General features: G+C 54.2%; 10 protein-coding genes across 10 annotated transcripts; 7 read left to right on the top strand and 3 right to left on the bottom strand.

Annotated features, from left to right (window-relative positions):
• Window positions 1-253: 253 nt before the first annotated feature.
• On the top strand, window positions 254-1774 carry SEPMUDRAFT_9162 (uncharacterized protein; the record flags this gene model as incomplete). Its single annotated transcript, XM_016910561.1, has 2 exons — window positions 254-557; window positions 684-1774. Coding segments are annotated over 2 exons (1395 nt in total), but the record flags the coding sequence as incomplete, so codon positions are not given.
• An 839-nt stretch (window positions 1775-2613) lies between these two features.
• Window positions 2614-6324, top strand: SEPMUDRAFT_145911 (MFS general substrate transporter). The gene is made up of 23 exons (XM_016903337.1): window positions 2614-3078; window positions 3218-3292; window positions 3367-3393; window positions 3466-3589; window positions 3647-3691; window positions 3766-3804; window positions 3899-3956; window positions 4023-4031; window positions 4094-4160; window positions 4211-4255; window positions 4344-4386; window positions 4448-4603; window positions 4667-4790; window positions 4948-5045; window positions 5136-5175; window positions 5236-5296; window positions 5412-5430; window positions 5497-5543; window positions 5687-5728; window positions 5791-5798; window positions 5854-5887; window positions 5960-5988; window positions 6046-6324. The coding sequence occupies exons 1-23, from the start codon at window positions 2654-2656 to the stop codon at window positions 6108-6110; spliced, it is 1680 nt and encodes a 559-aa protein (XP_016764858.1). The 5' UTR covers window positions 2614-2653; the 3' UTR covers window positions 6111-6324.
• Window positions 6325-7829: 1505 nt separating this feature from the next.
• Window positions 7830-11863, top strand: SEPMUDRAFT_145907 (uncharacterized protein). The gene is made up of 4 exons (XM_016903336.1): window positions 7830-8858; window positions 8915-10719; window positions 10781-11639; window positions 11716-11863. Exons 1-3 carry the CDS (start codon window positions 8624-8626, stop codon window positions 10796-10798), a joined length of 2058 nt encoding a protein of 685 aa, XP_016764856.1. The 5' UTR covers window positions 7830-8623; the 3' UTR covers window positions 10799-11639; window positions 11716-11863.
• Window positions 11115-11832, bottom strand: SEPMUDRAFT_35314 (riboflavin kinase; the record flags this gene model as incomplete). Its single annotated transcript, XM_016908608.1, has 2 exons — window positions 11115-11639; window positions 11716-11832. 2 exons carry the CDS (start codon window positions 11830-11832, stop codon window positions 11115-11117), a joined length of 642 nt encoding a protein of 213 aa, XP_016764857.1.
• A 561-nt stretch (window positions 11864-12424) lies between the features above and the next one.
• On the top strand, window positions 12425-13648 carry SEPMUDRAFT_160143 (uncharacterized protein; the record flags this gene model as incomplete). Its single annotated transcript, XM_016907884.1, has 2 exons — window positions 12425-12472; window positions 12561-13648. 2 exons carry the CDS (start codon window positions 12425-12427, stop codon window positions 13578-13580), a joined length of 1068 nt encoding a protein of 355 aa, XP_016764855.1. The 3' UTR covers window positions 13581-13648.
• A 243-nt stretch (window positions 13649-13891) lies between these two features.
• SEPMUDRAFT_35299 (NAD dependent epimerase/dehydratase) lies at window positions 13892-14811 on the top strand (the record flags this gene model as incomplete). The annotated part of the gene is made up of 3 exons (XM_016908605.1): window positions 13892-14153; window positions 14213-14704; window positions 14768-14811. 3 exons carry the CDS (start codon window positions 13892-13894, stop codon window positions 14809-14811), a joined length of 798 nt encoding a protein of 265 aa, XP_016764854.1.
• Window positions 14812-14867: 56 nt separating this feature from the next.
• On the bottom strand, window positions 14868-15763 carry SEPMUDRAFT_56386 (tpa: enoyl-CoA hydratase/isomerase family protein; the record flags this gene model as incomplete). Its single annotated transcript, XM_016909398.1, has 2 exons — window positions 14868-15166; window positions 15287-15763. The coding sequence occupies 2 exons, from the start codon at window positions 15761-15763 to the stop codon at window positions 14906-14908; spliced, it is 738 nt and encodes a 245-aa protein (XP_016764853.1). The 3' UTR covers window positions 14868-14905.
• Window positions 15764-16501: 738 nt separating this feature from the next.
• On the bottom strand, window positions 16502-18027 carry SEPMUDRAFT_145905 (uncharacterized protein). Its single transcript, XM_016903335.1, has one exon. The coding sequence runs from the start codon at window positions 17950-17952 to the stop codon at window positions 17392-17394; it is 561 nt and encodes a 186-aa protein (XP_016764852.1). The 5' UTR covers window positions 17953-18027; the 3' UTR covers window positions 16502-17391.
• Window positions 18028-18300: 273 nt separating this feature from the next.
• Window positions 18301-24563, top strand: SEPMUDRAFT_160140 (Peptidase_C50-domain-containing protein; the record flags this gene model as incomplete). Its single annotated transcript, XM_016907883.1, has 4 exons — window positions 18301-18458; window positions 18775-18779; window positions 19419-19474; window positions 19519-24563. 4 exons carry the CDS (start codon window positions 18301-18303, stop codon window positions 24427-24429), a joined length of 5130 nt encoding a protein of 1709 aa, XP_016764851.1. The 3' UTR covers window positions 24430-24563.
• A 401-nt stretch (window positions 24564-24964) lies between these two features.
• Window positions 24965-25720, top strand: SEPMUDRAFT_32158 (RRM_1-domain-containing protein; the record flags this gene model as incomplete). The annotated part of the gene is made up of 3 exons (XM_016908487.1): window positions 24965-25021; window positions 25206-25313; window positions 25358-25720. 3 exons carry the CDS (start codon window positions 24965-24967, stop codon window positions 25718-25720), a joined length of 528 nt encoding a protein of 175 aa, XP_016764850.1.
• Between the last annotated feature and the right edge of the window lie 1066 nt (window positions 25721-26786).

Here is a 26786-nt window from a genome sequence, read left to right as displayed (position 1 = left end):
CAACCTTACCTTACCGGACCTAACCTACTACTGTACCTGCTCCATAGGAGGTGCATTGCCACAATAACACCCTCACGGAAACTGGAAGCACGGCATGGATTCGCCCAACAAGCGACAGAAAACGTTCGCGTCGCAGTCAGACTATGTCCCGCTGAGTGCTGGCCATGTCCACTCCCAGTCCGAGACACCCGCGCAAGAACGGTCTCGAGACCATCGGCTACCACTGCGCCAACAGCCCTTCCGAGACGAACGCCGCCGACAACGACCGGATCGTCCCAAGTCCAAACATGTGCTCCCCGGGTGCGAGCCGTGGATCTTGGTCAGGACGAAGCAGCGGCGGCGCTTTGTCCACAATACCGACACCAGAGAGAGTCTGTGGCGCATCCCAGAGCATGTCGTGCCGGCTGTGCGCGAATTCGAGCAGCACGAGAAGGAGCAGCAGGAAAAGGCCGACAACGCTGCCTGGGCGGAGCAGCAGCTCCAGCAGATGAGGCCTCAGCAACCTCCTCCACCAGCCATCACCGATGTCGTCGATGCTAATGCTGCTGCCTCACCCCGTCGTCGTCGTCGTAGCCTGAGCTTGCAGCGCGAAGACGAGGCTGCACTGGTGGCCGAGTTGGCTGCGCAGGCTGATGATAGCGCCGTTGGAGCTGCTGCGGTCTCCAATATTCCGCCTGCGTCAGTCACCACGTACGGATATGACAGTGATGGTTCGTATGAAGAAGTCGAGGTCACAGACGACGAAGGGGAAGACGACGGCGAGCAAGACGACCATGTTGCCGAAGCAGTGTCTGGTCCAGGTCAATCGAATCAAACCCTGCAGCCAACGTCGGACGATGTGCAGCCTGATGCGCCTGTCGAGTTCGGCGAAGACGACATTGCCTGGCAACTTGCTGCCATGGGTGAAGACTATGGTCTAGACGCAGGGGAATATGGCGATGAGCCAGCGGACGGTTGGGAAGAGGGAGTCGAGGGCCTGGGCTTGACAGATGAGGATGCTACTAACCTCTTCCGCGACTTGCTCGACGACTATCGTATCAGCCCATTCACGCCGTGGGACAGGATCATTACAGATGACTCGCCCAACAGCATACTTCATGATGATCGATACACCGTCCTACCGAATATCAAGTCGCGGCGCGAGGCCTTTGATGCCTGGGCAAAAGACAGGGCCGCGCAGATTCAGGCAGAGCGCGCAACCATGCACAAATCGAATCCGAGAATACCATATCTTGCATTCTTGCAAGAGAAGGCCAGCCCGAAATTGTACTGGCCTGAGTTCAAGAGAAAGTACAAACGTGAAGCGGAAATGAATGACCGCAAGCTCAGTGACAAGGATCGAGAAAAGATGTACCGGGATCACATTGCTAGAACAAAACTTTCGGAGAACACACTTCGAGCGGATCTGTATGCACTGCTGAAGAGTGTGCCATTGACCTCGCTCAACTCTTCTACGACTCTCGACGCTCTGCCGGAGCAACTACTTTCGCACATTCATTACATCAGTTTGCCATCGAAGATTCGTGACCGTCTCGTAGCAGCACATATCGACAGCCTACCTGGCGCGCCAAACGCCGATAGCACGACCGAGGAAGAGAGACTGTTGGCCAATAAAAAGGCGGAAGAACGAAGGAGGCGCGAGCGGGCTCTGGCCGATCGCGAGGCAAAGGTATGCGAGGAGCGTAGGCGCCAGGAGAAAGAAGAGATGCGCGCAAGAAGAGACCTGCGCGAAGGGGAGCGCGAATTGCAGCAAGCCATGGCTGTCAGCCGTCGACCGCAGTACTCATAAACAAAGGTTGATGTAGGTCAGGGAATGACAAATCCCTCGGGAACGCACACCCCTGAGCCTGTGCGCTCAATCCGCGGTCACGTTATGTGCTGACCAGGACTGCAAGACTATCGTGTGCTTTCTAACAGCCAGCCACACCATCGGAGCGCCCACCTGGCCACAGACAACGGTCATTGACGATTTCTCTCCAAGATATATTGCTCTTATATGCTGCTCTACGCAGTTGGATATCTGCTGGTCAGTAGCATACCTAGGCGAAGAGCTGGTCAAGAGGTACAGGCTCGATATTGCACGCCTTTTGGGATTTCACCATGTGCTGTGCCACGATGAACCAAGACATCGCGCCGCGGCAAAGAATATTCATTGCCGAGGCTTCATCGACCTTGAGAACCCTAGAGTGGTCATCTTGATTCCCAGAAAACATCCCGCGAGGGAACCGAGTAAGCTTCATGCTTGAGGTCCAAACTTTTGAGGCGAACCTCCATCCACATTCATCTAAATACCATTGCCTGCGAGACAGTCGGACTTGTAATTGTTGCAGTGTCACTACGAGCTAAGGCAGTCCTGAGCTAGTCCGAGTTTCACGCCTTCAGGAACACACTTACTGCGATACGCATCGACCAGAGCTACATGTGGGTAACTAAGGTATGTTCATGTATTTAAGAGGTCCTTATACCTCAAGTGCATTAGTGTCTCGGCCGCTTTGCCGATATAGCCGCGAGCGGCAAGTAAGGTACAGTACATGTAGTAGTGACGCACAAGCCCAAGTACAGCACATCCATCTCAGGTTTACCATCACTACGGACAACACCTCGTACTCATTGTTATACCTCTAACTTCACTTTTGCTTATGAGTCGCGATCCATGTCCGGTCCTCACCTCTCTAGCGGCCTACTTCAAACCGGAATGATGGCGACTGCTAGTAGTGAAGAAGCAGTAGAAGACGACCGACACGATGAACTGGAGGTCGACCAGGATTCCACAAATATCATTCGCCGAAGCAATCAGGATGCCAGCAATCGGCTGCGATTGCAGGCGGCTCGTAGTCGATCTTCCGCCCGCTCCCAACGCTCATATTTGGCCGACGGTTACGGTCCCCATTTCCCAGACGACAAAGATGAACAGCACCCCACTGTTGATCCCGAAAAGGCCTTTGAAGTTCGTTTCAGCGGTGATGACGATCCGGATGACCCCAAGAACATTCGAGAGGGGAAGAAGTGGATGGTTGTGATGATTTGTGCTGCCAGTAGTTTGTGTGTCACTTGTGCGAGTGACATGTATACGAGCACGTATGTGTTGCATATTTCTTTCCGATGCGAGATGCCATAAGCCGAAGGAGTCAGCTAGGTTCCTTGCAAAGTATCTACTGTTCGATCGGGGTTTGGGGAAGATGTGTGCTGATCATATACTTACTGTTCTGTTGTACAGGTATAGACAGCTCGAGAGCGAGTTCCACGTCAGCAGATTGGTTGCGACTATTGGGTTGACGACTTACGTTTGCGGGTATGTGACCTCAGGCAAAACATTCATGATGGATGGATGTGTAGGTTGTGTCTGATGATTGATGATTTACCCAGGCTAGGACTAGGCCCAATGTTTTTGAGGTACGAGTCTTGTGACGATTCAACGTGGGAGACTCTGAGAACCTGACGCTAACATTTCCACTATTGCTATAGCCCCTTGAGCGAGTTTTACGGCAGAAGAAATGTTTACATCGGCGCGTACTTGCTATTCGTCATTTGGCTCATACCATGTGCCCTGGCCAAGAACATAGCGACTATGCTGATTGTGCGGTTCTTTGTGAGCAATACATCAGCCCCCAGCGGCTGGGATGCATCGCTCACGCTATGCGAGTAGGATGGCCTTGCGGGCTCGGCATTTTTAAGTGTAGCAGGCGGCACGGTGGGCTCGCTCTCATTGATCAAAACAGCAGAAGTGACTCGGTCGTGAAGATGGACTGATGGTGTTCGACACAGGTTGGCGATATGTTTCGAAGGGAGAAGCTCTCGGCGCCTGTGAGTAGCAATTCGTGTCTCAGGTCACGTTCGGAGACCGTTCTCAGATCCAAACTGGCAGATACGGTGTGCACTGACTTGTTTTGGGATCCAGATGATGGTCTACACAGCATCGCCTTTTGTCGGACCAGAACTGGGTCCAGTCATTGGAGGTGCGTCGCCTCCGCATGAACATATCATGCTCTCACCACAGATGGCGCATGCTGATTATGTTGTAGGCTTTATCAGTGAGTCGAGTGAAACTTGCTCGTGTCCAAACGCACCGAGTACAGACTCATAACAGGCGCAGATCAATTCACCGACTGGCGATGGACTTTTTACGTTCTCCTGATCTGGGCCAGTATTCAGTGGCTATTGTGAGTCGCTTCTTCGTGCTGCATTGCCGGTTTTCTGCTAATCCGGTCAGAATCATTGCGTTTGTGCCAGAGACATACGCTCCGGTTCTGCTTCGGTGAATTCGACCACATTGAGCTCCGCAGTGACGATCAGCGACCTGGTTGTTGTGGCTTCTTTTTCGCTCCAGCTGACCTCTTCACTAGGCGCAAGGCAGTCAAATTACGAGCTGCAACAGGTGATGACCGTGTATGTGTATGTTCCAGGCCAGGAGGATTCGCATCTCCGCTGACTCGTGTTCTCCATACAGTTCAAGGCGCACATCGAAGTGCTCGATCGCTCGGTGTCCAAGACGGTGCTTTGGTCGTGCATCCGACCCTTTCAGCTGCTCTTCTTCGAGCAGATGTGCCTGAACCTCTGCCTCTTGAGTGCAATCCTGCTGGGGGTACTCTACTTGTGCTTTGGCGTGCGTATCTCTTTCTGTCCACGAGTGAGCGGGCCAGGCACATCAGCTGACATGCCACATCAGTCGTTCGCGCTGGTGTTTTCGACGAACCATGGCTTCAACCAATACCAAACCGGCCTCTCCTTCTTGGGAATCCTGGTCGGCATGCTGATGGGCGTGAGCTGCGACCCGTTGTGGCGAAAGAACTGTACGTCCGTCCAGGGGGTTTCTATCTTTGCTTGACCCGCAGCGCAGATACATAGTGAGGTTACGATCGGACAATCGAGCGGATAGCCAGGAACGACGAATACGGATGCTATGCGATGCGAGGCGATGCGAGGCGAGCTGATGAGCATGTTCAACAGATTCCCGACTCGTGCAGAACAACGACGGGGTTTCAGAGCCTGAATACCGGCTACCCCCGACCATCCTAGGGGCTATTCTTACGCCGTTGGCGCTGTTTGTACGTCAAGACATCAGCTGGATTCGCCACGACAGGCGCCTCAAGATGCAAGGGCAGGATGCTGTCTCGTGCTAACAACGTGCGTGCCAGGGATTTGGCTGGACGACGTATTCTCATGTGCATTGGATTGGTATGGTACGATTGTGAAGGCCCTCGCATGTGCAGGATGCTGAGCGACGATTGCGTATAGTGCCGATCATCTTCTCTGCAGTGTTTGGCCTAGGAAACATCTTGGCCTTCTCTGGCATCTTGTAGGTCCCCAAGTGCATCCATCCTGTACCATTGCTACCATACCATACCACACCTTACGTCGCCGGAGACGACACGTGCGAGGTACTACAGGCACGCGTGCTGACGATCTTGTGGCACTTTCCTCGTGGAAGCAGTAAGAATGCCGCCATCCGTGCCATTCTGATATGGCTGAAAGCAGTCCGCTCACCGAATCACACAGTACCCACTCTATGCAGCTTCAGCGCTCGCCGCCAACTCGTTCGCCAGGCACGTCTCACCTACCTTTGACTCCGTCCCCAGCACCACCACCACCAGCACCATCAGCACCACCATCAGCACCACCACCAGCACCACCACCAGCACCACCATGACGCGCCGTGATTCTCTGACCGGACTGACCGTTGCGACAGGAGTTCATTTGCGGCAGCGTTTCCACTTTTCGGAGTGCAACTGTAAGATCCCAGATCCGCCGAATCGTCAACCTACTGATGATGATCATGCTCGATGATGCCAGGTACCATCGTATGTCCGGACCCGCTGCGAGGGCGCGAAAGAGCGGTCACTGACTTGGCAGCAGAATTGGGATATCAGTGGGCCTCGAGTCTGCTTGCGTATGTACCTCTTTATGCTGCGGCATGGTGGCGGCGCGTACCTCCATCTCAGACAAGCTAACGATGGAGCAGATTCATTAGTCTGGCTATGCTTCCGTTTCGTATGTATCGAAGAGTCCCAGGTACCATCGACAGACGTACTGACTGCAGCACGCTAGCCATCCTATTCTTCTACAGAGGGAAAAGGATACGGTCGCAGTCACGGTTTGCGCAGGGCGTCTAGCTCGATGAGGAGATTGAATATGCTTGTCGATGATGGCATGCTGCCGAAAATAGTCATTATGTATGGTGGCACAGGCTGCACACTGCACAGTCAATGCGAGGACCCCAGAATACCTTACAGTACCTAGTACTACACACAGCTGAGTGCACATATTGATGATGGCTCCGCCGGGACGCATGAACCCAGGCCAGCACGACTCTGCAGCTCATCGGGCGCCCGTCGTAGATAGCTACATGTAGTCCACGCGTGCCTCGTATCTCGCAGCACGCGAGCAGAGCACGAGTGGATTGGTTTCTATTGAGAAGATAATGATCGCTGCTGCAGTACTCTCACATGCCTCACTCAGTTTATGTCATGAGCCCCATGGGCCACAGCCAGCGCCACTGGAGGGAGAAGCTGTGAAGTCCGGAGTCCTATACCGCCTGTGGTCTGTTCTAGCCTTTAGTCTCATAGTCTGTATAGCACGTAGTCTGTCCTGTAGTCTACTAGGCTGTACCTCCCAGTCTGTCGTCTGTAGTCTGTGGCTTATAGTCAGTAGCCTGTAGTCTACTAGTCTGTAGCATGTCGCCTGTACTCCTGTAGCATGTGGCATGTAGCCTGCAGCCTGTAACATGTAGCCTGTAGCCTGTAGCCTGCCGGAGTACTCCACTCTCCACTACTACCCACTGTCCTACTCTTACCGTAGAAGGTAGCTCAGGTACCTGACCTCACTGTTCCCGCAGTTTGCTTCGTCCACGACTCCACGCAGGACCCGTCCGGCCCGCCGCGTGATGCAACCGAGTCGTGTCGCACAGAGCATGGCAAGGCATGGCAAGGCATGGCATTCAGGAGGAGGCCCCTCCCAGGGTGCCCGAGGCAAGGGCACGGAGCCGTGTGTGTGTGTGCGTGCATTGCGTGCGTGCGGTGCGTGCGAGCGATCTAGAGAAAGGCACGAGGAACGCGGCGCAGCACAGCGCAGCCCCAGGAAGGCGGTGACAGGAGCGTGGCAACTGGCAGACAGGTCGTTCTAGCATCTGCGCGCGCCGCCCTTTCTGGACGAGCGGAGTCCCAAATGGGCAATGAATGTGAAGGGGAGGCCGAACTGGAACTAGAATTTCTATTATCGGATCGCAGCACGTGGGGGCAGCACAGCACTGTACCTAAGTACAGTATGTACAGTTCCTTACAAGTTACTGTACCTGACCGTAAGGTACATACCGGTGGTGGCAGACGACAAGACTGTGCGTCACATCCATGGCCGTGTGGATGCCCGTAGAAGGAAACTGGAATAATGAGGTACCTCCTACCTCCTAGAACCATTGATGGGATTCTATTGCCGGTCAGCGCGTGCCTGTGTGATGCCAAGGACCAAGGTACCTGAAGGTAGGTACACGTACATGTCATGTGTAGGTTAGGTATTCTACTTCTGCGCGAGTCGTCATTTCGCACTCGCTCTCTCTCTCCCGTCGCGTGCCGAAAAGGAAGCGGAGCTCGGGAGTCGGGAGTGCGGGTGGAGTCGAGCAGCGTGCTTCTTGTCAGCCAGACCAGCCAGACAACCAGATCCGCCCACAGCTACCGAAAACGTGCTGACTACGGTACATGCGCAACCACAACCACACTACCTCTAGAAACTACTGATGACATGCAGCGTTCGCCGGCTAGCGAGCACTACCCGCCCAGGACATTCTTCTTCACCTTCCTTTTGATGATCTCGCTGTTGCTCAGCCCACTCGCGCCTACGACAACTCCAGCAGCAGCACCCTCCAACAACACGAAGCGCTGTGCCGGCCGTCGATCGGATCTCGTGGTAGCGAGCATCGTACAGACCCTCTGGTGGATATGCGCCGGGACTCGCACTGCAGCAGAGAAGATCCCACATCCACTGCGCTGGAACCCAATGCGCCACGCTCATTGGAACTGCTCGTCGTACACCGCACCACCACCACCGCCGCCGTAAGCGAAGACTGCAAGAGTAAGGGCAGCCAGCCAGCGCTGAGAGCTGCGGCGGTGCGGTGGTGCTAGAAGAAGGTGCTGAGCGTGCGCGTGCGCTCTAACATTCTTTGGGGTATACGCATTGCACCTCCGACGAGCGCCTCCCAGAGCGCCGGAGGCCATACGCAGGCACAGCGGGGAGGGCAGGGAGTCCAGGGACAGGCATTCCCGTGGTGCTTCCATTGGCGCGAGCTGCATAGACTCCTGCGGCAAAACGTGCTAGCATCGCCCAGCAGACGTCGTGGACGACGGACAACCTTCTTCTGCTGCTACTGCTGCTGCTGCTGCTACTGCTGCTGCCCTTCTGCAAGGGTGGTCTCGGGCACGACGGTGCAGGTTATTCGCGGACAGTAACACAGAACACAGCGTAATCTCTGCACACGCGTGACCCAGCGCTCTAGCCAGTCCAGCGGGCGCGCAGTTCACGCACTGAAGCAAGCAAGACACCGACGGACAGGCACAGCAGCAACGTGGGTCGCAGCTGATTCAGGACCGTGCGCGAGGTGTCGGTGCTGGCGAGTACGGTTCAATTAATATCCATCATGTCGCCGGATGTCGAGGATGTCTCTTCTCCAGAACCTGGCGCTGAACTGGACGACGCAGGCACCATGGGAGAAGACGACAGAACTGCGGCTGATGAGAAGTCGCCTAGCCAGCAGACCAACGCCTCTTCTCAGCCCCCCTCCTCCAAAAGCAACGCAAAGGATCCGTCTCGCCCCAGGCGCAAGAAAGCGCGACGTGCTTGCTTTGCTTGCCAACGAGCACACTTGACCTGCGGTAAGTCGAACGTATCGCCAGGCAGATGCGGCAAAGACGTGGACTGATTATTACAGGTGACGAACGCCCGTGTCTCAGGTGCATCAAGCGTGGCCTACAGGATCAATGCCACGATGGCGTACGCAAAAAGGCAAAGTACCTCCATGATGCTCCTCCCGAGGCGCTTGTGCCTGGCTATGCCGGGAAAAACTATGCACCACACGGCTCTGGTAGCCTGACTGCAATCTCCAACTCGACCACGGTGATGCCCAGCGCCAGCTACTTCACCCCAGCCTCAGCCGGCGGCTTCCCACAGCAATACCCTCATGCCAGCGGACAGGGCGCCATGGGACCACCGAGCATGGACAATGGCAACATAGGCCCTGAGTTCGCCTCTGCGCAAAACGTGGAGACTCCTACCCAATACACCAACACATCGTCAAGTCAACAAGTTTCTCCCCAGCAAGAGTTCGTAACCACTCTTGACCAGACTCCTTCGATCGGAACGACAGGAACCATGGACACTACGTATTTCGATGCAAATGACCCGTTAATGTTCAATTTTAACATCAGCGACATGAACTTCGGGAACCATTACGGAGCTTTGGAGTTTGGCATGCTCGGGCACCTTTCTTCTGGCGCCATCAATTCGCCCGATGTCGACTCCATGAATACCATCAGCCACTCCCATCAGGGCAGCGTGTCGTACGACGGAAATAGCAGCTATCAGCCAGGCTACAATTATAACCAAGGCTTCCCCTCCTGGCAGACCCCTGGCACGTCAGCTTCACGACAAAGCAGCGCAACGAATGTCTGGGCAGGCCAGTCTCATGGCCTGGAGGCTTACGCAATCGGAGAACAAGCATCGTCACTCACAGGAGCAAGCCCTCACTCCCAGAACCAAGACTTTACGGGCTATCAGTCGGCAACAACATCTCCAGAAGCACAGTTCGTACAGCCCGAACAGAGCGCACAACCAGACCTGTTGCGGCAAAGGTTTTCGCAAGCGCAACGCAAGCAGGCTCCGTTCCCAGGCGATTCACACACAGAGTCCGATCGAAAACGACGGCGCAACACGTCAGAAGTCTATTCGAGCGTACAGGCTCCCTATCCGTACACTCAAGGATTCCACGCTCTCACTGCACTTTTGAAAAAGCGTTTCACGCCGAAGAGGGTGCTACACATAGCCAAAGCGCTCGCAACGATTCGCCCATCGTTCATCTCATGCAATCAGCATCTCGATGATGATGATCTGATCTTCATGGAGAAGTGCTTTCAGCGAACTCTGCTCGAGTACGAGTCCTTCTTGAACAGTTATGGCACGCCCACAGTGATCTGCAGAAGAACTGGAGAGATTGCAGCTGTCAGTAAGGAATTCTGTTTAGTTACAGGATGGCGCAAAGACGTTCTACTTGGTAAAGAACCCAACCTCAACGTCAACACGGGCATGTCCCCGACTCCAGGCACTCAAACCGGCACCAGCTCTAGAGGAGCAGCCACGCCCAGGATTTCCAGTCTCGAAGTAGACTCGGGAAGGCCACAGCCAGTTTTCTTGGCTGAGCTCATGGATGAGGATAGCGTGGTCCAATTCTATGAAGACTTTGCCGAGCTGGCTTTTGGCGCATCCAAGACGTCTATCATCAGTGCGCCGTGCTCTCTGCTCAAGTATCGCACCAAAGAGGATCCTGGCTGGGGACCGAATGATCACCTCGCTGACGATGGTAAACGCATGAAAGCGTCCGATGAGGTCAAGACGGAAAATGTCATCAGGGGCGAAGCTGGAATGAATGCGCTGGGCGAGCGGGATGGCCGAGTGAGCTGTCAGATGTGCTGGACGGTGAAGCGTGATGTCTTCGACATACCTATGCTCATTGTCATGAACGTAAGTATTTGCATGCCTCGCATCTCATTGTCATCGCCTCTCAAGTACTGACCGATCGCAGTTCCTCCCCATCATATGAGGCGTGTGACGACTTTCTTTTTCCTCACGATACTTAATGCTGACACGTAATGCAATTGTCGACCGTCTGGCACGGCGTCTCTCCCTGTGGCGATGGGCTTCGGCGCTCATTGGAAATAATTGGCGTAGGAGGTGAAGAATGTAAACACGATTAATCGGTACCTAGTGCAGCATAGGAGTGACAGTTGGACAGCATGCAATCCGCATTATGTTAGCACTGGCAGACATTATCTGGGAGCTCGAGTGAATGAGATGGTATTGATCTATTCTGCGGTGGATGCAATCGTCTCTATGAAGGAAGACGTTGCGTCCTCCCTCTAGCTGGCGAGTTCCCCTTTGCCCTCAAACTCGACCAGATATGGATCTCTCGCTAGATTCGCATAGGCTGGCCTGCTCAGACTTCGGCCAGCAACGTCTATGTCGGTCTTGATGTCTTCGATTAAGCTTTCCTTACTCACGTAGTCGAGCTCCGGCCGGATGAAGCCTAGAATGAGCAAATTCATGTGGCTCTCGTAAAAGTCCGTCTCAAAGTCTCGCATGATGTGCACCTCGACGCTCCGCACCGTGTTCTTGTAGAATGGGTTCCATCCGATCGACATCACCATGGGAAACACGGCTCCCTGGTCTGCCGAGATGGCACTCAAGTCGGACTGGCTCGAGCCGAGTGCGCTGTAGACGTCGGGGGACATGAGCTTGTAATCGGATTTCTTGCCAGAAAGATGCTGGCGGACTGCTTGAGAAGGCGACAGTCCTGCCCAGCCATAGTAGACGCCAGATTCGAGGTCCTCGTGGCCGCCGACTGACAGTCCCGACAGGGGGATGTTGGCAGTGGGAATACCCAGCTGAAATTTATATGCATATTAGTATGTCAATTTGCATTTTATATTTGATATCTGGCGTTGGGAGACGGCCACTGACCTCTTTGCTGCCACGCCCAAACCCTTTGATGACCTTGCCATCTAGTTTGAGCGGAAATGGAGGTTCAGGCCCAGCATCATTGCCTACAATCGCAGGTCGGGGGCCGTCGGGTCTCATTCCGGGGACAGTGAATGTGGTGTGAGCCAGGCGATGGGTCTTCGAAATAGAGAGAGAGAGAGAGAGAGAGAGAGAGAGAGCTGACCACAATGGCTTTGTTGATCGATGGGACCAAATGTTTCTGGTATAGTTCTACGTGTATGTGTAAGGCACGTAATAGGTAGTTTTCAATATATACCTGAGGCGGTAGCAAGGGGGTTGCAAAAGAAGTGACATTACGCTATTTTTCATGCTACTTACTCCATCTTATAACAGAATACAGTAATTTTTAGTGTTCTGAATTCGCTAGAGCCTACTCCCTCTCTACTCCATTTCCTAGTAAATATCGGCTTGGTTGTATAGAAAAAACGCGTCTAGATAGTAGATTGAATAGTATGTGAATATGCTAAGAATACTAGCGTAATGTCACTACTTTTGCGAACCCCTTGGTAGGTACTAGGTAGTTGGTTGACCGTTTGTGGAGACGGAGATGATGTCGTGCTTCATGGACTCCATAGCAGAATATCTACTGATTAGGCCATGCCTACCTCGACTCTTCACACTACCTCGCATACACACATATCTTCGACAGATTGATATCATCGTCATCAGCATGGAGCAGTCGATATGGGCACAGGCAGCGCCTCCACCGGCAGATCAGGTGCGTCTGCTCTGCACGCCGTGGAGGCGTTCGGCGTGAAGGAGGTCGTGTGCTAAAGCAGCGCCAGCGCCAGCAGCAGCAGCAACAGCCAACGTCCGCTGCTGCACATTACGATGCACCGCTGGGAACCGCCGGCGACGACACATTTGCGCCCACCGGCGCTCAACAAGACGACCTCTTCGACGATGTCATGCCGCCGCCAGAGTCCATGCGCCTGCGGTCCGATGATGACCTCTTCAGCGACGACTTCACGCCCGCGGCACAGCCTATAGTCGAGCCGTCATCGCCTCAGTCTCTTCACGAGCCGCCGCCGCCGCGGCCGCCTTTTGAGGCACCCAGAGCTCGAGGTAGAGGCCGGGGAAGAGGCCGCGGCCATCGCGATTCGAGAGATGTCGATGGCAGGGCTCACAATCAGCCTCAGGCGCATGACATCTGTAACAAAGCACCTGACAATGCTCCAGCTGGACCACGTAAGGATGTTGCACGACCTGTCCGTGGAGACAGGCAAGCCACAGGCGGCATTCGGAAGCCGAAACTGACAGAAGAAGAGCTGGCGGAGAAGATGGCACGAATTCACATCAAGAACGCGTCGTTGACGGCAGCGCACGCTCGAGCAGAAGCCGATGCGGCCTCATTTGCGGAGCGAGAACAGCAGGCGAAAACCCTTGCCGAGCAGCGACGCAAAGAGGAGCGGCGAGACCGGCAGCAGCTGATGGGCGAGCGTGAGAAGAACCGGCTGCGCAAACTCAAAGCCATGACTGGGCGCGAATGGGATGCAGAAAAGCAGGAAGCGGACTTTGACAAAGGTGCGCGCTTCGATAAGCCGGGTGGCTTTGCAGGCGATCAACAGGATTACGACGACGGAAGACAGTATCTGTACCGCGAGCCCAAGGATGCACAACGAGGCCAGAGTGGTCGTCGAGGCAATCATGCTGGGCAGGCTGCTGTGCAGGTTGTGCCCACCCAGGAGGAGTTCCCTGCTTTGTCGGCTGAGAACACTGCGAACACATCAGCCGCTTCCTCCAACCCCAATACGGCACCCGCTGCTGGCGACGCGAGTAAGGCCAATACCAAGTCTTGGGCTGATCAAGTAGAGTCCGCATTATGATGCGCATCACATTACGATAGACGTCTCAAAAAGCATCATTGTTCCTATTCTGGCGGCAATCAAAAGCGCCAACAGTCCATATATTTTGCCTCAACATGTCTGACCGCGATGTTCACTAGGTAGGTCGTGCTATGAGCACTGCGAATAATTGAACTCTATATGTCATGAAGAATGATATAAAGCTCCAGGAAGCTGGCGAAACGCTCCGATGTGCCGACGCTACCTCGAGAGTAGAGACTACTGGAACTCTGGAGCAGACAAGTTAACGTCAAAACACCTCTGATCAAGAAGACGAGCAGGCGGACTCCAAAATGTCACTCGACTTCGGCTTGGGCAATGTTCATGTGCTCGTCACTGGCGCAGCTGGAGGCATCGGCTTCAAGACGGTGGAAACATTTATCCAGCTGGGAGCGCGTGTCACAGCGCACTACAATTCCCGCATCGGCGAGCTCGCCAATCTGACTGGCGTGGTCTCCGTGCAGGCTGATGTGCGACGTGAGGACGATGTGGATCGGCTGTTTGAAGAGGCTGCCGAGCGAAACGGCGGGCCTGTCTCGATCATAGTAGTGAATCGTAAGACCCAGGCGTTCCTTCGGTGCTATTTTCTTCTACTCACGAGACCGATTTCGTAGACGGCATTTGGCCGGCAAACGATGCACATATAGCAGATATGGAATTGTCGCAGTGGCAGAATACGCTCAGCGTCGACCTCACTGGACCGTTCCTGGTCTGTCGGGCCTATCTGCGAGCGTTACGACAGAGTTCACCAGCAGTCAAGGACACTGCATCCATCATCTTCATTGGAAGTACAGCGGGGAAATTTGGAGAAGCCAACCATGGTGACTACGCTTCGGCAAAGGCAGCCATGATGTACGGTCTCACTCCCACGCTGAAGAACGAGATTGTGACCATTGCACCCAAAGGCCGCGTGAATAGTGTGAATCCGGGATGGGTTGCCACACCATTGGCAGCTGAGACGTTGAAGGATACCAAGTTTGTCGAGAGAGCACTGGCGACTACTCCTTTACAAAAGGTCGGAAGGCCAGAGGACATCGCTCGGCAGATTGCCGTCGTCGCCTCACCAACGCTCAGTGGACATGTCAATGGAGTGAATCTCCAAGTTGGTAAGTTATGCGTGCCATGTCATATTGCTCACGTTAGAGCTAACGAGCGATACCTACCTGAAGATGGCGGAATGGAAGGAAGGCTGCTTTTTCCGCCACAGACCTGATTGGACTTGTACACAGAGTCTTCCATACGCAGTAGTAGAGTCAGTCGACTGTGAAACCATTTTACATCAAGTCAATGTACCTGCCCATGTATCTTCAAATTTTCGCTTTGGCCACTGTCCCCACTTGTCGGCCATGAATATAAGATATTTCGCGGAAATGGCGCGCTGCTTCGCCATACAGCTCGTTCCGCAGCAGAGAAAACACTCCCATCTTCGCTTTGGGTGCCAATCGCCTCGCGAGCTCCAAGGCAACGTCGAGCATCTTCTCCGGCTCTGCAATCTCATCCACAATGCCGTCTTGGAGTGCCTGCTCCCCGGTCCAGCGATGAGCCTCGAGAAGCATCTTACGCGCTACCTGTTCACATGTCAGTCAGCATATAGAAAGAAAGGAAGAAAAAAAAGAAAACAAGAAAGAAAAACAAAAAAGAAAACTGGACTGCAGTAACTTCTGTTCCACCAGAATGCCAGTACTCACTTGCGGACTCAGCTTCAATCGAGGAAGAGCTCCAATGCCGGGAAAATGCAAGCCTAAATTCACAGGTGGCATCGAGATGAAGCCGCGCTTGCTGTTCATGACACGATAATCATGGCTCAGAGCAAACGGGCCCGCCCCACCAAACGTATGCCCGGTGATCAGGGCGATGGTGGGAAATGGGAAATCGACAATAGTGGCGAGCAATGGGTAAAAGCCTTCGGAGTTGGCATAAGGATTCTTGTCTGCTTCGTCTAGCTCGAGTCCCGTACACCAAAATTTGGCATCGTTGCCTTTCGTAATGACTGCTCCCTCGGCGTCCTCTCCCAGTAGCTTGCGGACGGTATTGTAGGCATGTATCAACCGCTGGGCGTATGCGCTGTTGATTCGGTTCTCGGGCGCTTTTCGCATTGTGAGAACAAATACATTGTCGTAACGTTCCAGAAGCAGATCCTTCTCGTCGATGACTATTTCGGGCATGGTGGATAGTGGTTGCTGCTGTTTCTGTATCGATCCCGATGATCTATGTCTTTCAGCAAATTACGAAATAGATTGTAGATGGACACAACATATTAGGTTAGCGTTCATCCTCGGCAGTTGGATGAAGGGTGGGAGCGGAGTCAATAAAGACCAATTTTGTCCAACACAGTGTACATCCGCATTGAACGTCCAGCACTATCACCACACCATGCAGGTACATGTATCTTGATGCTGGACTGTCGAATCTGAGACTTAATCCAGAATTAATGACACTGCGCTGTATAGAGAGGGTCTTCTTCCCGATCTGTCCCCAGCATGATGTAAACTTGTGGCACTGCAGCACGCCAGCAGAAGCATAACCACAAGCACTCCATGTCAATACATTGCTTGAACTCGTATGATCATCCTTGGAAGCAGAGGGATGGGATATGATGCGTTCTGTGAAGCGTGTTTGATGCTTCTAGATCCGCCCACTGCGGGAAGTCAACGTCAGGGTACCGTACTGGTCCATTACATCCATGACAAAGTAGCATTAAAGTAAGACTGATCCCCAACATATTGATGTGTTGTCAAAGAGCAATTGTGCCCTCGTTCAGTCAGTCGCCACAGCGATGGCAACGAGATCTCATTAGGTTAATCTGTAGCTTGGACCGAATGGCTATGCCAAAAATCCCTATATTTGTTCTGTTCCGCTGCCACTTGAGTGGCTCTGAAATGAGAATATTGGTCCCTGCTGATGCGTGAAATGGCACTGGGGTTGAGGCGTTCGACTTCGCCGCTTATCTCTAGAGTCGACGCGAGACGGAATCATGGGGAAACTGATGGTGACGAAGTCTCGCTACATTGAGTAATGTCAGGTTCCACCAAACTGAACTCATGCCCATCCTCATGGTTGTTCCGTAGATCAACAAAGGTCGTTGCATATGTTCTGTGCACTGTGCAGCAAGTGCGAGTTTGCAGTTTTCTAGCGTGCAGGATACCCGTGCAGAACTCACCTCAATCGGGGCGCTTGCAGTACGATTCCCGGATGATTTTTGCCTTGCTTGATTTGTGGTTCATTGAGAGCTCCATATTCAAGAGAGCGCAAAGAACATCGTCAGAACTGCGGGCGTCTGGACTCGTATGGAGGCATGAATCCCGTCGCTAAAGCATGAGACCGAAATGGAGTACCTCCTGAGCTGTCCCTGGTGCTGGACACTGGACGCAGCGCTCCTAATGACACGAGCAGAACGGTAGTCTTGCGTTGCCATACGAAAGACCGGTCAGCCAAAATTTCGCGCGCACAGCTGACTGAGTATGATCTCACGGCCCGCGACAGATTGATGGTGACCACCGAGCCTCTGCCTAGTAAGTTCCAGCTGCAGGTGTGCGAGCAAGTTCCCGCTGCGAGTCCATACCAGTCCCAGGGTAAGTCCGAAGATGCGCAGGTCTATTGAGAGGGAGGTATCCATGAAAATGCCAAACATGAATGAGTCCATCGTACCCGTCCGCAATCATGTCCCTTTACTGTCCACCAACATCACTTGGTGGCTGATGCAAGGAAGGGAGTGCGAGCGACTCTGCCTTGTCACTCGATGGGCAAACCTGTAGATGAGCTTCTAACAAGCACATGGTAGGAGGTAGCGAGATCACATCAGGAACTTTGGTCTCGAAGCGGGAGGCTCGTCCGTGGTCGTCTTGACGTCTTGCTTGCTGCGTTCCCTCTCCTCGTCTCTCAGCCGTGCCTGTTCAGCCTTCTCTGCCCGCTTGGCATCGCGCTTCTTCCGACCCTCCAAGAGCATGTCGGTCCGCTCCAGCTCCTGAATGACTTGCTCCCATTCCCGCTCCTGCTCTACGTCACCTGTGCCCAGTGCCTTTTTGACATCTATATCCTCGCCTCTCTTGACGCGCTCCACGATCTCTCGCAGCAACTCCAGCTTCGCATCGGTCTGCCGTGTGAAGTTGAGCATCTCACGCTTCACGCCGATGATGTTGATAGCATTCGACCCGACCAAGATGCCCAGCAGTAGGAAGATTAGGCCCGTCCGCTTCTCCTCTGCACCAATGTTTCTTCGCTTTGCCCGAGCCGCCGCCTCCTCCTCTGTCGTCGCTCTGCGCAGGAACCGCGGCACCAGTGACGACCAGAACGACAGATTGACGACACGGGGCAGCCGGGTCTGTTCGTCCGACAGCGTGCGCATTGTGGCCATGTATGTTCGACGCGCCACACTCTGCCTCTGCCTCTGTCTCGTCCGACATGTCGTACGTAGCACGCGCTGCGTCGCAGTTGCAAATAATCGGGATGAATTCATTTTTGGTCGAGCGTATTCCAGTAAATACGAATGTCTCACAAACCTCCCCGTCGGTGGAAGTTCTGTACCGCCTAAGCGGATCTCCTCCGCGGCATTGTGTTGTCCTGCCAACCGCCACGCACCAGCCGAGCTTTTGCCGATCAATACGTTAGACTACCTATACCTTGATGTATGATTGTATGCACAATCACGCGCAGGCATGTCGACGACCACGGACACGTTGCGAACCACAAAGTACGCTTAACGATGGCCAGCGTCGAGAGCAGGGCGGAGGCTGTGAAGGCGGCGATTCGCGATGGAACGGCCTCATCGTCGACAGTCGCCATATTACAGCATTTGTTAGGCCTCAGAACACGACCAGAAACAAGCACGGAAGCGACACTATTGGCATCACGAAACCCCAAGTCTGCTGCTGCAACAAAGACACGGACGACGAAGACATTAACCATGCAATGAACCCTGAATGCCGACAAAGGTTCGATGTATCGCGCGGTATCGAGCGCAGCTACATCTGCACTAACGCTAGCACTAGGGCATAAGCGCATCAGCGCGTGGAACAAGGCATCAAGCTGTTTGCTGGCCTTTGTTTTGTCCTGTATGGTCTTGGCGTACTCGACGATAGATGATACGACAGACCCTGGACGATCCAACTCCAGATGCGGGATCGCCTCCTCGATGACCGTTGCTTTGTGTGAGTTCGCGAGCAGATGAAGCACGTAGGACCAGTATGTCATGACAAGTGGTCCCATCTCTGGGTGCAACGATAGATCAAGATCAATCTTCAGCAAGCTCGCTAACGTCTCGTAAGTCGCTCTGCGATCAGTGCTAGCGATCTCGTGCGTTTGCCTAGCATTCGTCGATTGTCTGTGACTTTGCAGGCTTTTCTTGACTGCGCATAACTCTCTCGCTGCGAGACCGTCCAGTCCAAGGCTGATCATCCTGCTTATCAGAGCCAGCATTCCAGTCTCCAATTGGTACGCTGGCCCTGCCCGTAGACCGAGCGTTTCCCTATTGACCGACCTCAGCTGAGAAAATGCGAGCCGCGCGCATTCTGCCGTCGATGACCAGGGTGCTGCTTCAGTTGATGCTCCGGTGGTCCTGCCTTTCACTGGCGACTTTTCCCCAACTTCCCTGGTATTTGGAGGCTTCACCGAGCTCGCATTGTTAGAGCGAACCTGGAGAGCTCTCTGCGACGTAGAACAAGTTGAGCGTGGCGCTAGTCGTGATGGCGACTCGCCGCCTTCCTGATCAGTTGGTTTTCCTCGTCCCCGATGGTTTGGCACTGTCTTTGCAACGTTTTGCAGGACCTTGAGGGAAATATTGACGACTTCAGTGGCCAGCGCATATCGTGCCTTGGGCGGCAGAGTCTTCGGATCCTCATCATCATCCTCCAGTACTGGCACAAATGCAACTTTTTTCGGTCCTTTGGCTACCGGCTTTGCACTCTCGTTGGCGGTTCGTAAGGAGCTTCTCCAATCTGGTGATCAGGCCATGGATGTGAAGAAGACCATTACCGATTCACTGGCGAAGAGTATGAATACTTTAATCCGAAGACTGCCACCAGGGGCGATTGGACCTAGTATGCTAAAAACTTGCCAGAGCGCGTGCCAAGGCTTGATCGATCTCCACGATGCACCAAGTGAAGACTGCAGTGCTACATTTGCAATCAGCCTCACAATGTCTATACTTGCTGAGCGAGCAGGCGACCCTGATCAAGCCTGTCTATATGCTGAGCGAGCGAATGCACAATGTACTGGGCTCGAACGAAACCATGCGCGAGTCGTTGCTGGACTTGCTCGATTTTGCAGCGCGAACCTAGTGCTCGAAAACAACACAAAGGAAGACACTGGATCGTTGAATGCAGCAAAGGAAGTTGATTTGTTGTTGCAGCAGAGTCTCTCCGGAAGCGCATCTGATTATGAGACACTGCTTGGCGAGCTGGCACAGCTTCTCAAGTGCTTCTTAGACACCAACGACGACAAATATGGCCATCTTCATTCCACAATCGCAATGTCCGCAGCGAGCTTCGCGTCTCGGTATGCGCGCTTATCCCCTGGAAAACAACCTACGCTCATCAGAGACATCATCTCAGTGGCTCTTCGTGTCAGTAGAACGAACGAGGACCTCCTGAAATGGGTCACGAAAGACACAGCCCATGCCCTAGTGCGAGGCGACATGCTGCAGAAAGTAGCGGAAAGGGCGGCGCACGAATCGCTGGCACGAGCTTGGTCATGCTCGAGAGCGGAGATGGGGCTAAGCAGAGTTCTCAGTGGTGTCGTCTTGAAAGCGGCGATTACATCTGCGGAGAGAAGTGTCGACGCGATCTATGATGACGAGAACTTGGGACAGGAGGAACGTGGTGTGGTCCTAGAGTGGCAGCTCGAACAGGCAAGTGAGCTGATTCATAAGCCCAAGTACGACAAAGCGCTCGGAGCATTGCTTGCTGAGCTATCAGCTCGACTCGCACAGGTGTATGCGCCGTCGGCCCACCCGATTCGACGAGCGCGAGTGCTAGCGAGACTCATGCGGATTCGTGCTGTCAAGCCAGATCTACTCTCTTCGGACTCACTACATGCCCTCACGAGCATCATCGTCGACGATGAACTAGACGGCGACGACGGTCTCAAGCCATATCTGGACGATATACGTGTCTCGATTGCAGTGGCACGCCTCTTTGAAGATGGCAAACCTGACAGCGAAGCTCTTGGGCCCCATCTCTCTATCTGGCAACGATTGTTGAATGGCTGCAAGAATGCGGATGCTCTGCATCGAGTGGTAGACAATCCTGCAGCACTGGCGCAACAACTTACGTCCCTTGGCGACTACTTCGGCTCGCTAGGAGACAACGCATCGCAACTGAAGCTTTCACGCTTGTTGTGTCAAGTTCAGCAAATTCTGGGCCAGCCCGAACATATCTGCGCAGGACTTGTACGCACAACTCGTAGCTACCTCTTGCTAGGATATGCAGAGAAAGCCGCATTGTGTCTTCAACAAGCACGCGAGATTGTCGAGGAAGCCGATAGCGCAAGCCTCGCTGCCTTGGAGTACCACATCACTGCCGCTCAATATCTGTTGTGTGTCGATGAGCCGGAGAAATGCAGCAAAGCTTTACAAAAAGCTGCCGAGGTGCGCGCTCAACTGACCGCGCAGGCCCTTCGATCACACCAGAGCAAAGCATACAGGTTGGCCCACGTTCGGGGGTGGCTGGTGCAGTCGCAGTACCTACATGTGTCTGGGCAGCCTCGTGAAGCCCTGCGGGCAGCGAAGCGTTCTGTCCAGATCGCCAACAATATCTGGGCTGGACTGGAGAAATGTGCGCCCACTACTGGTACCTCACCGTTGCAACGAAATGAGAACGGTGCACGACCAGTGGACACACTCGCCAGAGGCATCAGCAAGCTGAACCTCACGTCAAATGGGCCCGTCTCCGACAAGTTGTCCGTTGCGACGTCCTCCACAGGTGCGGCGTTCTGGGCTCTTGTTCCACTCATGTGTCAAGCGCTGATGCATTTGGCGGATGTCTTTACACACCATGGTGTCTTCGCCGAGGCAAACTACTCCTCCGAACAAGCAACCAGAATCGCAGAACAGGTCCAGTCGCACGAAATGCTATCCCTGGTGCGCTACCATCGAAGTCTTCTCCTTACCAGAGCTGGGAAAGTGGAAGAAGCAGAGTTGTGTCTTGCTTACGAGCAAGATAGCACCAGGCTCCTGTCGCCGCTCACGAAGGCGCACCAGCTTCGGGCCAAGGCCATGATCAGTGCAAAGATTGGTGACATTGCGGAGGCATCAATACTTTTGCGGAAAGCTGAGACAATCGTAAAACAGATCCAATCAGAGCCATATATCTCTAGCCTCGAGACATATCCTGACGATACACAGGCTGGCACTGCATCTTTGACTGTCAGCCAGAAGCCGGTCAACAGTCGCCAGAAGGCTGTGACATCCAAACCGAGGGTAGCTACACGACGGACGGCCAAGGTCGTACACGCGACAGCGAATCCGCTCAACAAGAAGCCTATCGCGGCAGCAGTGCCAAAGGAGAACACTGCGTGGGGAGCTTGTTACGTGCTTCAAAAGCTAGAGGCACAAGTGATGCTACAGGATGCCATTCTCTCCACGCAAGTCGGGAGTACTGATGCACAGAACGTCAGCTGGCGAACAGACTATTGCAAGATCTTCCCAGAAACTTTTGCGCGACGCCAGTTAGGCTACTTGGCAGCTATGCGAGAGGCAGAGGTCGCCATCAAAGGAGACTTGACCTTCAATGCATTGGCAGAGTCGACGCTCGCATTTCCCGCACTCCAGGCGGCGCAACGTGGACTGCCTAGTGTCGCTTCCACACTGCAGCTTGTGGACAAACCAGCGTCGAAAGGTCTCAAAGTCGCTAAGAGCAAGGTCTCGCATGAGGCGTCCCTGATAAATCTACTCGTCACCGCGAGACAATGCCTCAACAGTGCTACCACCAGCTCACAGCCCTTAAGTACAATCGAGACACATACGCAATGTGCTTTGCTTGCAGACACGGCGATGGTACTATCAGCTACTGCGACATCTAAGGCGTCAGAAATCTTGCATCCGGTTCAAGAGACATTGAATATTGAGCTACCGCGGATCCATGCGGCGCATTGTATTTCCAGGTCGGCCAAGCTCGACAGCGATATCACCCAGTCATCCGAATTACTCCTCTGGCCGCAGCTGGACGAACACAAGGCTACTCCGCAGCTCACTGCAAGACAGTTCCAGGACGATTATATCAACATACTGCCATTGCCCTGGACAGCCGTGTCGCTCAGTCTCAATGAGAAATGTGATGAGCTTTACGTTGCTCGGTATAGAAGCGGGCAAACGCCGCTACTGATTCGACTTCCCTTCTCGCGCCAGAAGTCTGAGGACGATGACGAGGGTCTCTTCGACTTTGAGGCAGGGAAAGCTGAGCTCCGGGAAATTATCGAGCTGTCGAACTATAGCTGCCATAGTTCAATTGAAACCAACGCAAAAGGGGCAAAGACCAACTGGTGGAGCGAACGAGAGGCTCTAGACAGACGACTCCAGGGGCTGCTCATAAATATCGAGAACATCTGGCTAGGCGGATTCCGTGGAGTGTTCTCTCAGCACGATAGGAATGATAGCGGCTTGAGCCAGTTCCGGAAGGCCTTCGAGAGTACTCTGGACCGCCATTTGCCCTCTCGAAAGGTTCGAGGATCCAAGAAACTTGCCCTCGATGACCAGATTCTCGAGTTATTCATTGGCCTTGGTACGGATTTGGATGGCGAGGTCGATCTCGATGAACTTCTTGCAGACTTGTTGTACTTTGCCGTCGACATGCTGCAGTTCAATGGCGAACGGAATGCTTACGACGAGATCGATTTCGACAGCATGGCTGTGGAGGTTTTGGATGCTCTCCGAACATACTATGACATCGTAGGTGAGCAGAGTGATGCTGCGCATCTAATACTGGTGCTCGATCGACGCCTGCAGGCCTTCCCGTGGGAGAGCATGCCATGTATCGAGAAGTCAAGTGTCAGTCGTGTGGACAGCATGTTGACGCTTCGTGAGCGGATCATGACCATGCGGATGTCTGCTCGCCAGGATGACACTGGAGGCTGCTACACAATATCGAAGTACTCGGGTGCATATATTCTGAATCCATCTGGAGATCTTAAGAGCACGGAGGCCGTACTCGCCCCGGAGCTATCACAGCTATCATACGCCGATGGAACGCCCTGGACTTCTGTTGTCAAGCGCGAGCCCAGTGAGGAAGTATTCAAAGCTGCTCTGCGGACGTCTTCACAGCTGTTGTACTTCGGGCACGGTGCCGGGTCGCAATACATCCGCCCCAGAGCAATTAGGAAACTGGAGAAATGTAGTGAGGTGGTCTGGCTGATGGGTTGTTCGTCAGGTGCCGTAACCGAGTACGATGAGCTCGAACCCTTCTCGGTACCTATGGCATACCTGCAAGCGGGCCAGGCATCTTCAGAGCATCCTTCGCAATGTATGGCTGTGCTTGCCACGCTGTGGGATGTGACTGACAAGGATATTGATCGCTTCTCGCTCGCGGTCGGACAGGAATGGGGCCTCTGGCAAGTCCCGGCAGATGCAACCAAGGTGCCTGCAAAAACACCTCGAAAGCGCACGTTGGCCGCCCCTGTGACTCCAGATAGGACCGCAAAGATGCCAAAGACGCCTAAAGCGCGGAAGACACCTGGGCCGGCACGGACGCCGGCTAGGAGCCGTAGTCGCGTGAGATTTGAGGGAGGCAAACAGCAGAGCCTAGTGGAGGCTGTAGCAAAGAGTCGGGACGCGTGCTTTTTGAGATATCTCAATGGCGCTGCGCCGGTTGTGTATGGTGTTCCCGTCTACTTGGGTGACTAGCACGGTGGAACACTGCTAGCAGTCAGTGGCTTTTCAGCATAGCATTTGAGCGCGGCGTTGGAAAGGCGGATCCGGTACTGGTGTATAGAAAGTCGTTGTATTCCTCAACAATGCCGCCTGAAGGTCCTTAATCACGTTGTACCCTCATGTTTCAATCACGTGTGATGCTGTTGTGGTGAGTGAATGGAAATTAGTTCGTGTTGTTGGATTAAAGATGTGTGTGGCACTCGCGACGCGGACAATGGAGCGGAAACTCCCGCGCTTCCCGCCGTTTCATCACATTCTCAGCTGCGTCTCCCAACTTCCATGCTACGACCACCTTGCATCGAGCCTGCCTGATCCTGTCTACCGACAATACCTGCCTCCTTCCTTCGTACACCAACACTCCTTCCGCCAGCCGCAACTTCTGAACCTGCCGAACACAGAGCCCCCATCGAAGGCTACATCTACCTCCACCGCCTCTTCCCCGTCGTCCAGCGCTTCAGCTGCTCGACTTCGCTTCACCTCCTCCGCCGCGCATTAAACTAGCGCCGCCATGGCCGATTTGGACACCTACGACGCTGACCAGCGCACCTACGAAGGTACTCACGGCGTTACCTCGCGTTACGGTGAGGATTCTGCTACATCACCTACCACGCGCCTCTGAAACGAAGCTCTTCCTGCAAACGCTGTCACGCGGCTTGTGGTGCACCGTTGTTTGCAGCCTCTTCCTCTCACTCACCCGCCGCCGACGAGACCGCGATTGTTCCAGCGCTGACATGTTGCCTGTAGATGAGCGAGACTACCCTCCTCGTGAGCGCTCCCGCTCGCCGGGCCCAGATAGAGACCGCGATGGCGATATTCGTGTTCGCGACGAGCCTCAGAATGGCCGAGCTGATCGGTTCGTCCACACCTGCCGTGATCTCACAGTCGGCACGGCTGACAATAGCGCAGTGGCCCACCACGCAAGGGCGGCGACGACGATGACGAGCCCGGCGCGACTAACCCAGGATCCAACCTCTTCGTCACCGGTATCCACCCGCGATTGAGCGAAGAAGAAGTTTCGCGCCTCTTCGAGAAGTATGGTCAGGTGGAGAAGTGCAACATCATGAAGGACCCACACACTCGGGAGAGCCGTGGCTTCGGCTTCGTCAAGATGGTCACCTCCGATGAGGCTGACGCTGCCAAAGAGGCGTTGCAAGGCGAGGTCTACGAAGGCCGCACTCTGAGCATTGAGAAGGCCCGTCGTGCTCGTCCTCGCACGCCCACGCCGGGCAAATACTTTGGACCGCCAAAGCGCGGTAAGTCCTAGCCGTCGACACCTTCTAACCTGCTTGCGAGCTCAGCTGACACGCTCAACAGAGGACCGACGTCCAGGCCCAGGTGGTCGAGGTGGTGGCTTTGGTGGTCGTGGAGGCGACCGCTACGATGTGAGTATACCACTCGCCTTCATACATAAGCCTTGCAGACTGATGTGCGTGAACAGGACCGTGGCTACGGTAGACGCGACGACTACCGTGGCGGAGGCTACCGCGACCGCTACGAAGACCGCGGCAGCAGCTATGGCCGACGCGATGACTACGGCCCACCTCGCGATCGTTATGGTGGTGGTGATCGTTACGGTGGAGATCGCCGTGGAGGCGGCAGCTATGGCGGCGAACGTCCACCACGTGCACCTCCAGCAGATGGCGCTGGCAGCTATGGCGCAGAATCAGGCGCACCTCGCGATGCTCCACCGAGCCGCAGCTATGATGATCGTCGTCGTTACGACTAAGCGCGAGAATCACGAGGTCCATTGCTTGCGTTTGGGCTAACAAAACAGGCGTCACGGAGCAAGCTACGGTCTTTTTTCAGCATGAGTCGCTAGGCAAACTGCATCCGAGGAGTTTCTGCTGGAGTCGACTGATCCATGTACTACTACAACTTCCCTTTTCCCGGTGCGACTTCAGCATGTGTTATTAGCGGCATCAGAAAAGCGAGGCACGTCGACGCCCCTCGACAAGCGGCAGTGAGGTGATGCAGCTCTTCGATATTCAGTCACGGGCCGCGTTCCAAACACTTTTCGGCAAGTCAGTAATCAGAGCCACACCTTTCCTGCACCTTTCACTTCGGCTCGCCATTGTCGACAATGTGCTACGACTGCTACTTGTGGTATGCGTACGTTCGACGCCCAATAGGAGCGCATTTCTCCTTGAGGCATACATCTTTTCGCGGCGCTCGCACCTGTTCAGCAAGTCAACTATACCGTCTTCGTCGTCAGCATCACGCCTTTGTATCGTCTAAAGCACACGACGACCACGACAGTCTTCCTGGTAGAGTCAGCAGTCTTGGCGATATGCACTGTATCGACGCGCATCGTCCTTTTTGGCGAGGCAAGG

This window comes from Sphaerulina musiva, assembly GCF_000320565.1.
Source record: "Sphaerulina musiva SO2202 unplaced genomic scaffold SEPMUscaffold_1, whole genome shotgun sequence".
Classification (NCBI taxonomy): domain Eukaryota; kingdom Fungi; phylum Ascomycota; class Dothideomycetes; order Mycosphaerellales; family Mycosphaerellaceae; genus Sphaerulina; species Sphaerulina musiva.
Note: the sequence above shows the minus strand (reverse complement) of the source record. Positions and strands in the feature narration are given on the sequence as shown.

Bases quoted from the DNA above. Each gene is read 5' to 3' on its own strand.
- SEPMUDRAFT_145911 (XM_016903337.1), top strand. From the start codon at position 2,654: ATGTCCGGTCCTCACCTCTCTAGCGGCCTACTTCAAACCGGAATGATG. The intron at 3,590-3,646 runs GTGAGCAATACA...CTATGCGAGTAG, and splicing joins TGCTGATTGTGCGGTTCTTT to GATGGCCTTGCGGGCTCGGC. The intron at 5,176-5,235 runs GTATGGTACGAT...GATTGCGTATAG, and splicing joins TTCTCATGTGCATTGGATTG to TGCCGATCATCTTCTCTGCA.
- SEPMUDRAFT_145907 (XM_016903336.1), top strand. From the start codon at position 8,624: ATGTCGCCGGATGTCGAGGATGTCTCTTCTCCAGAACCTGGCGCTGAA. The intron at 8,859-8,914 runs GTAAGTCGAACG...TGATTATTACAG, and splicing joins ACGAGCACACTTGACCTGCG to GTGACGAACGCCCGTGTCTC.
- SEPMUDRAFT_145905 (XM_016903335.1), bottom strand. From the start codon at position 17,952: ATGGCCACAATGCGCACGCTGTCGGACGAACAGACCCGGCTGCCCCGT.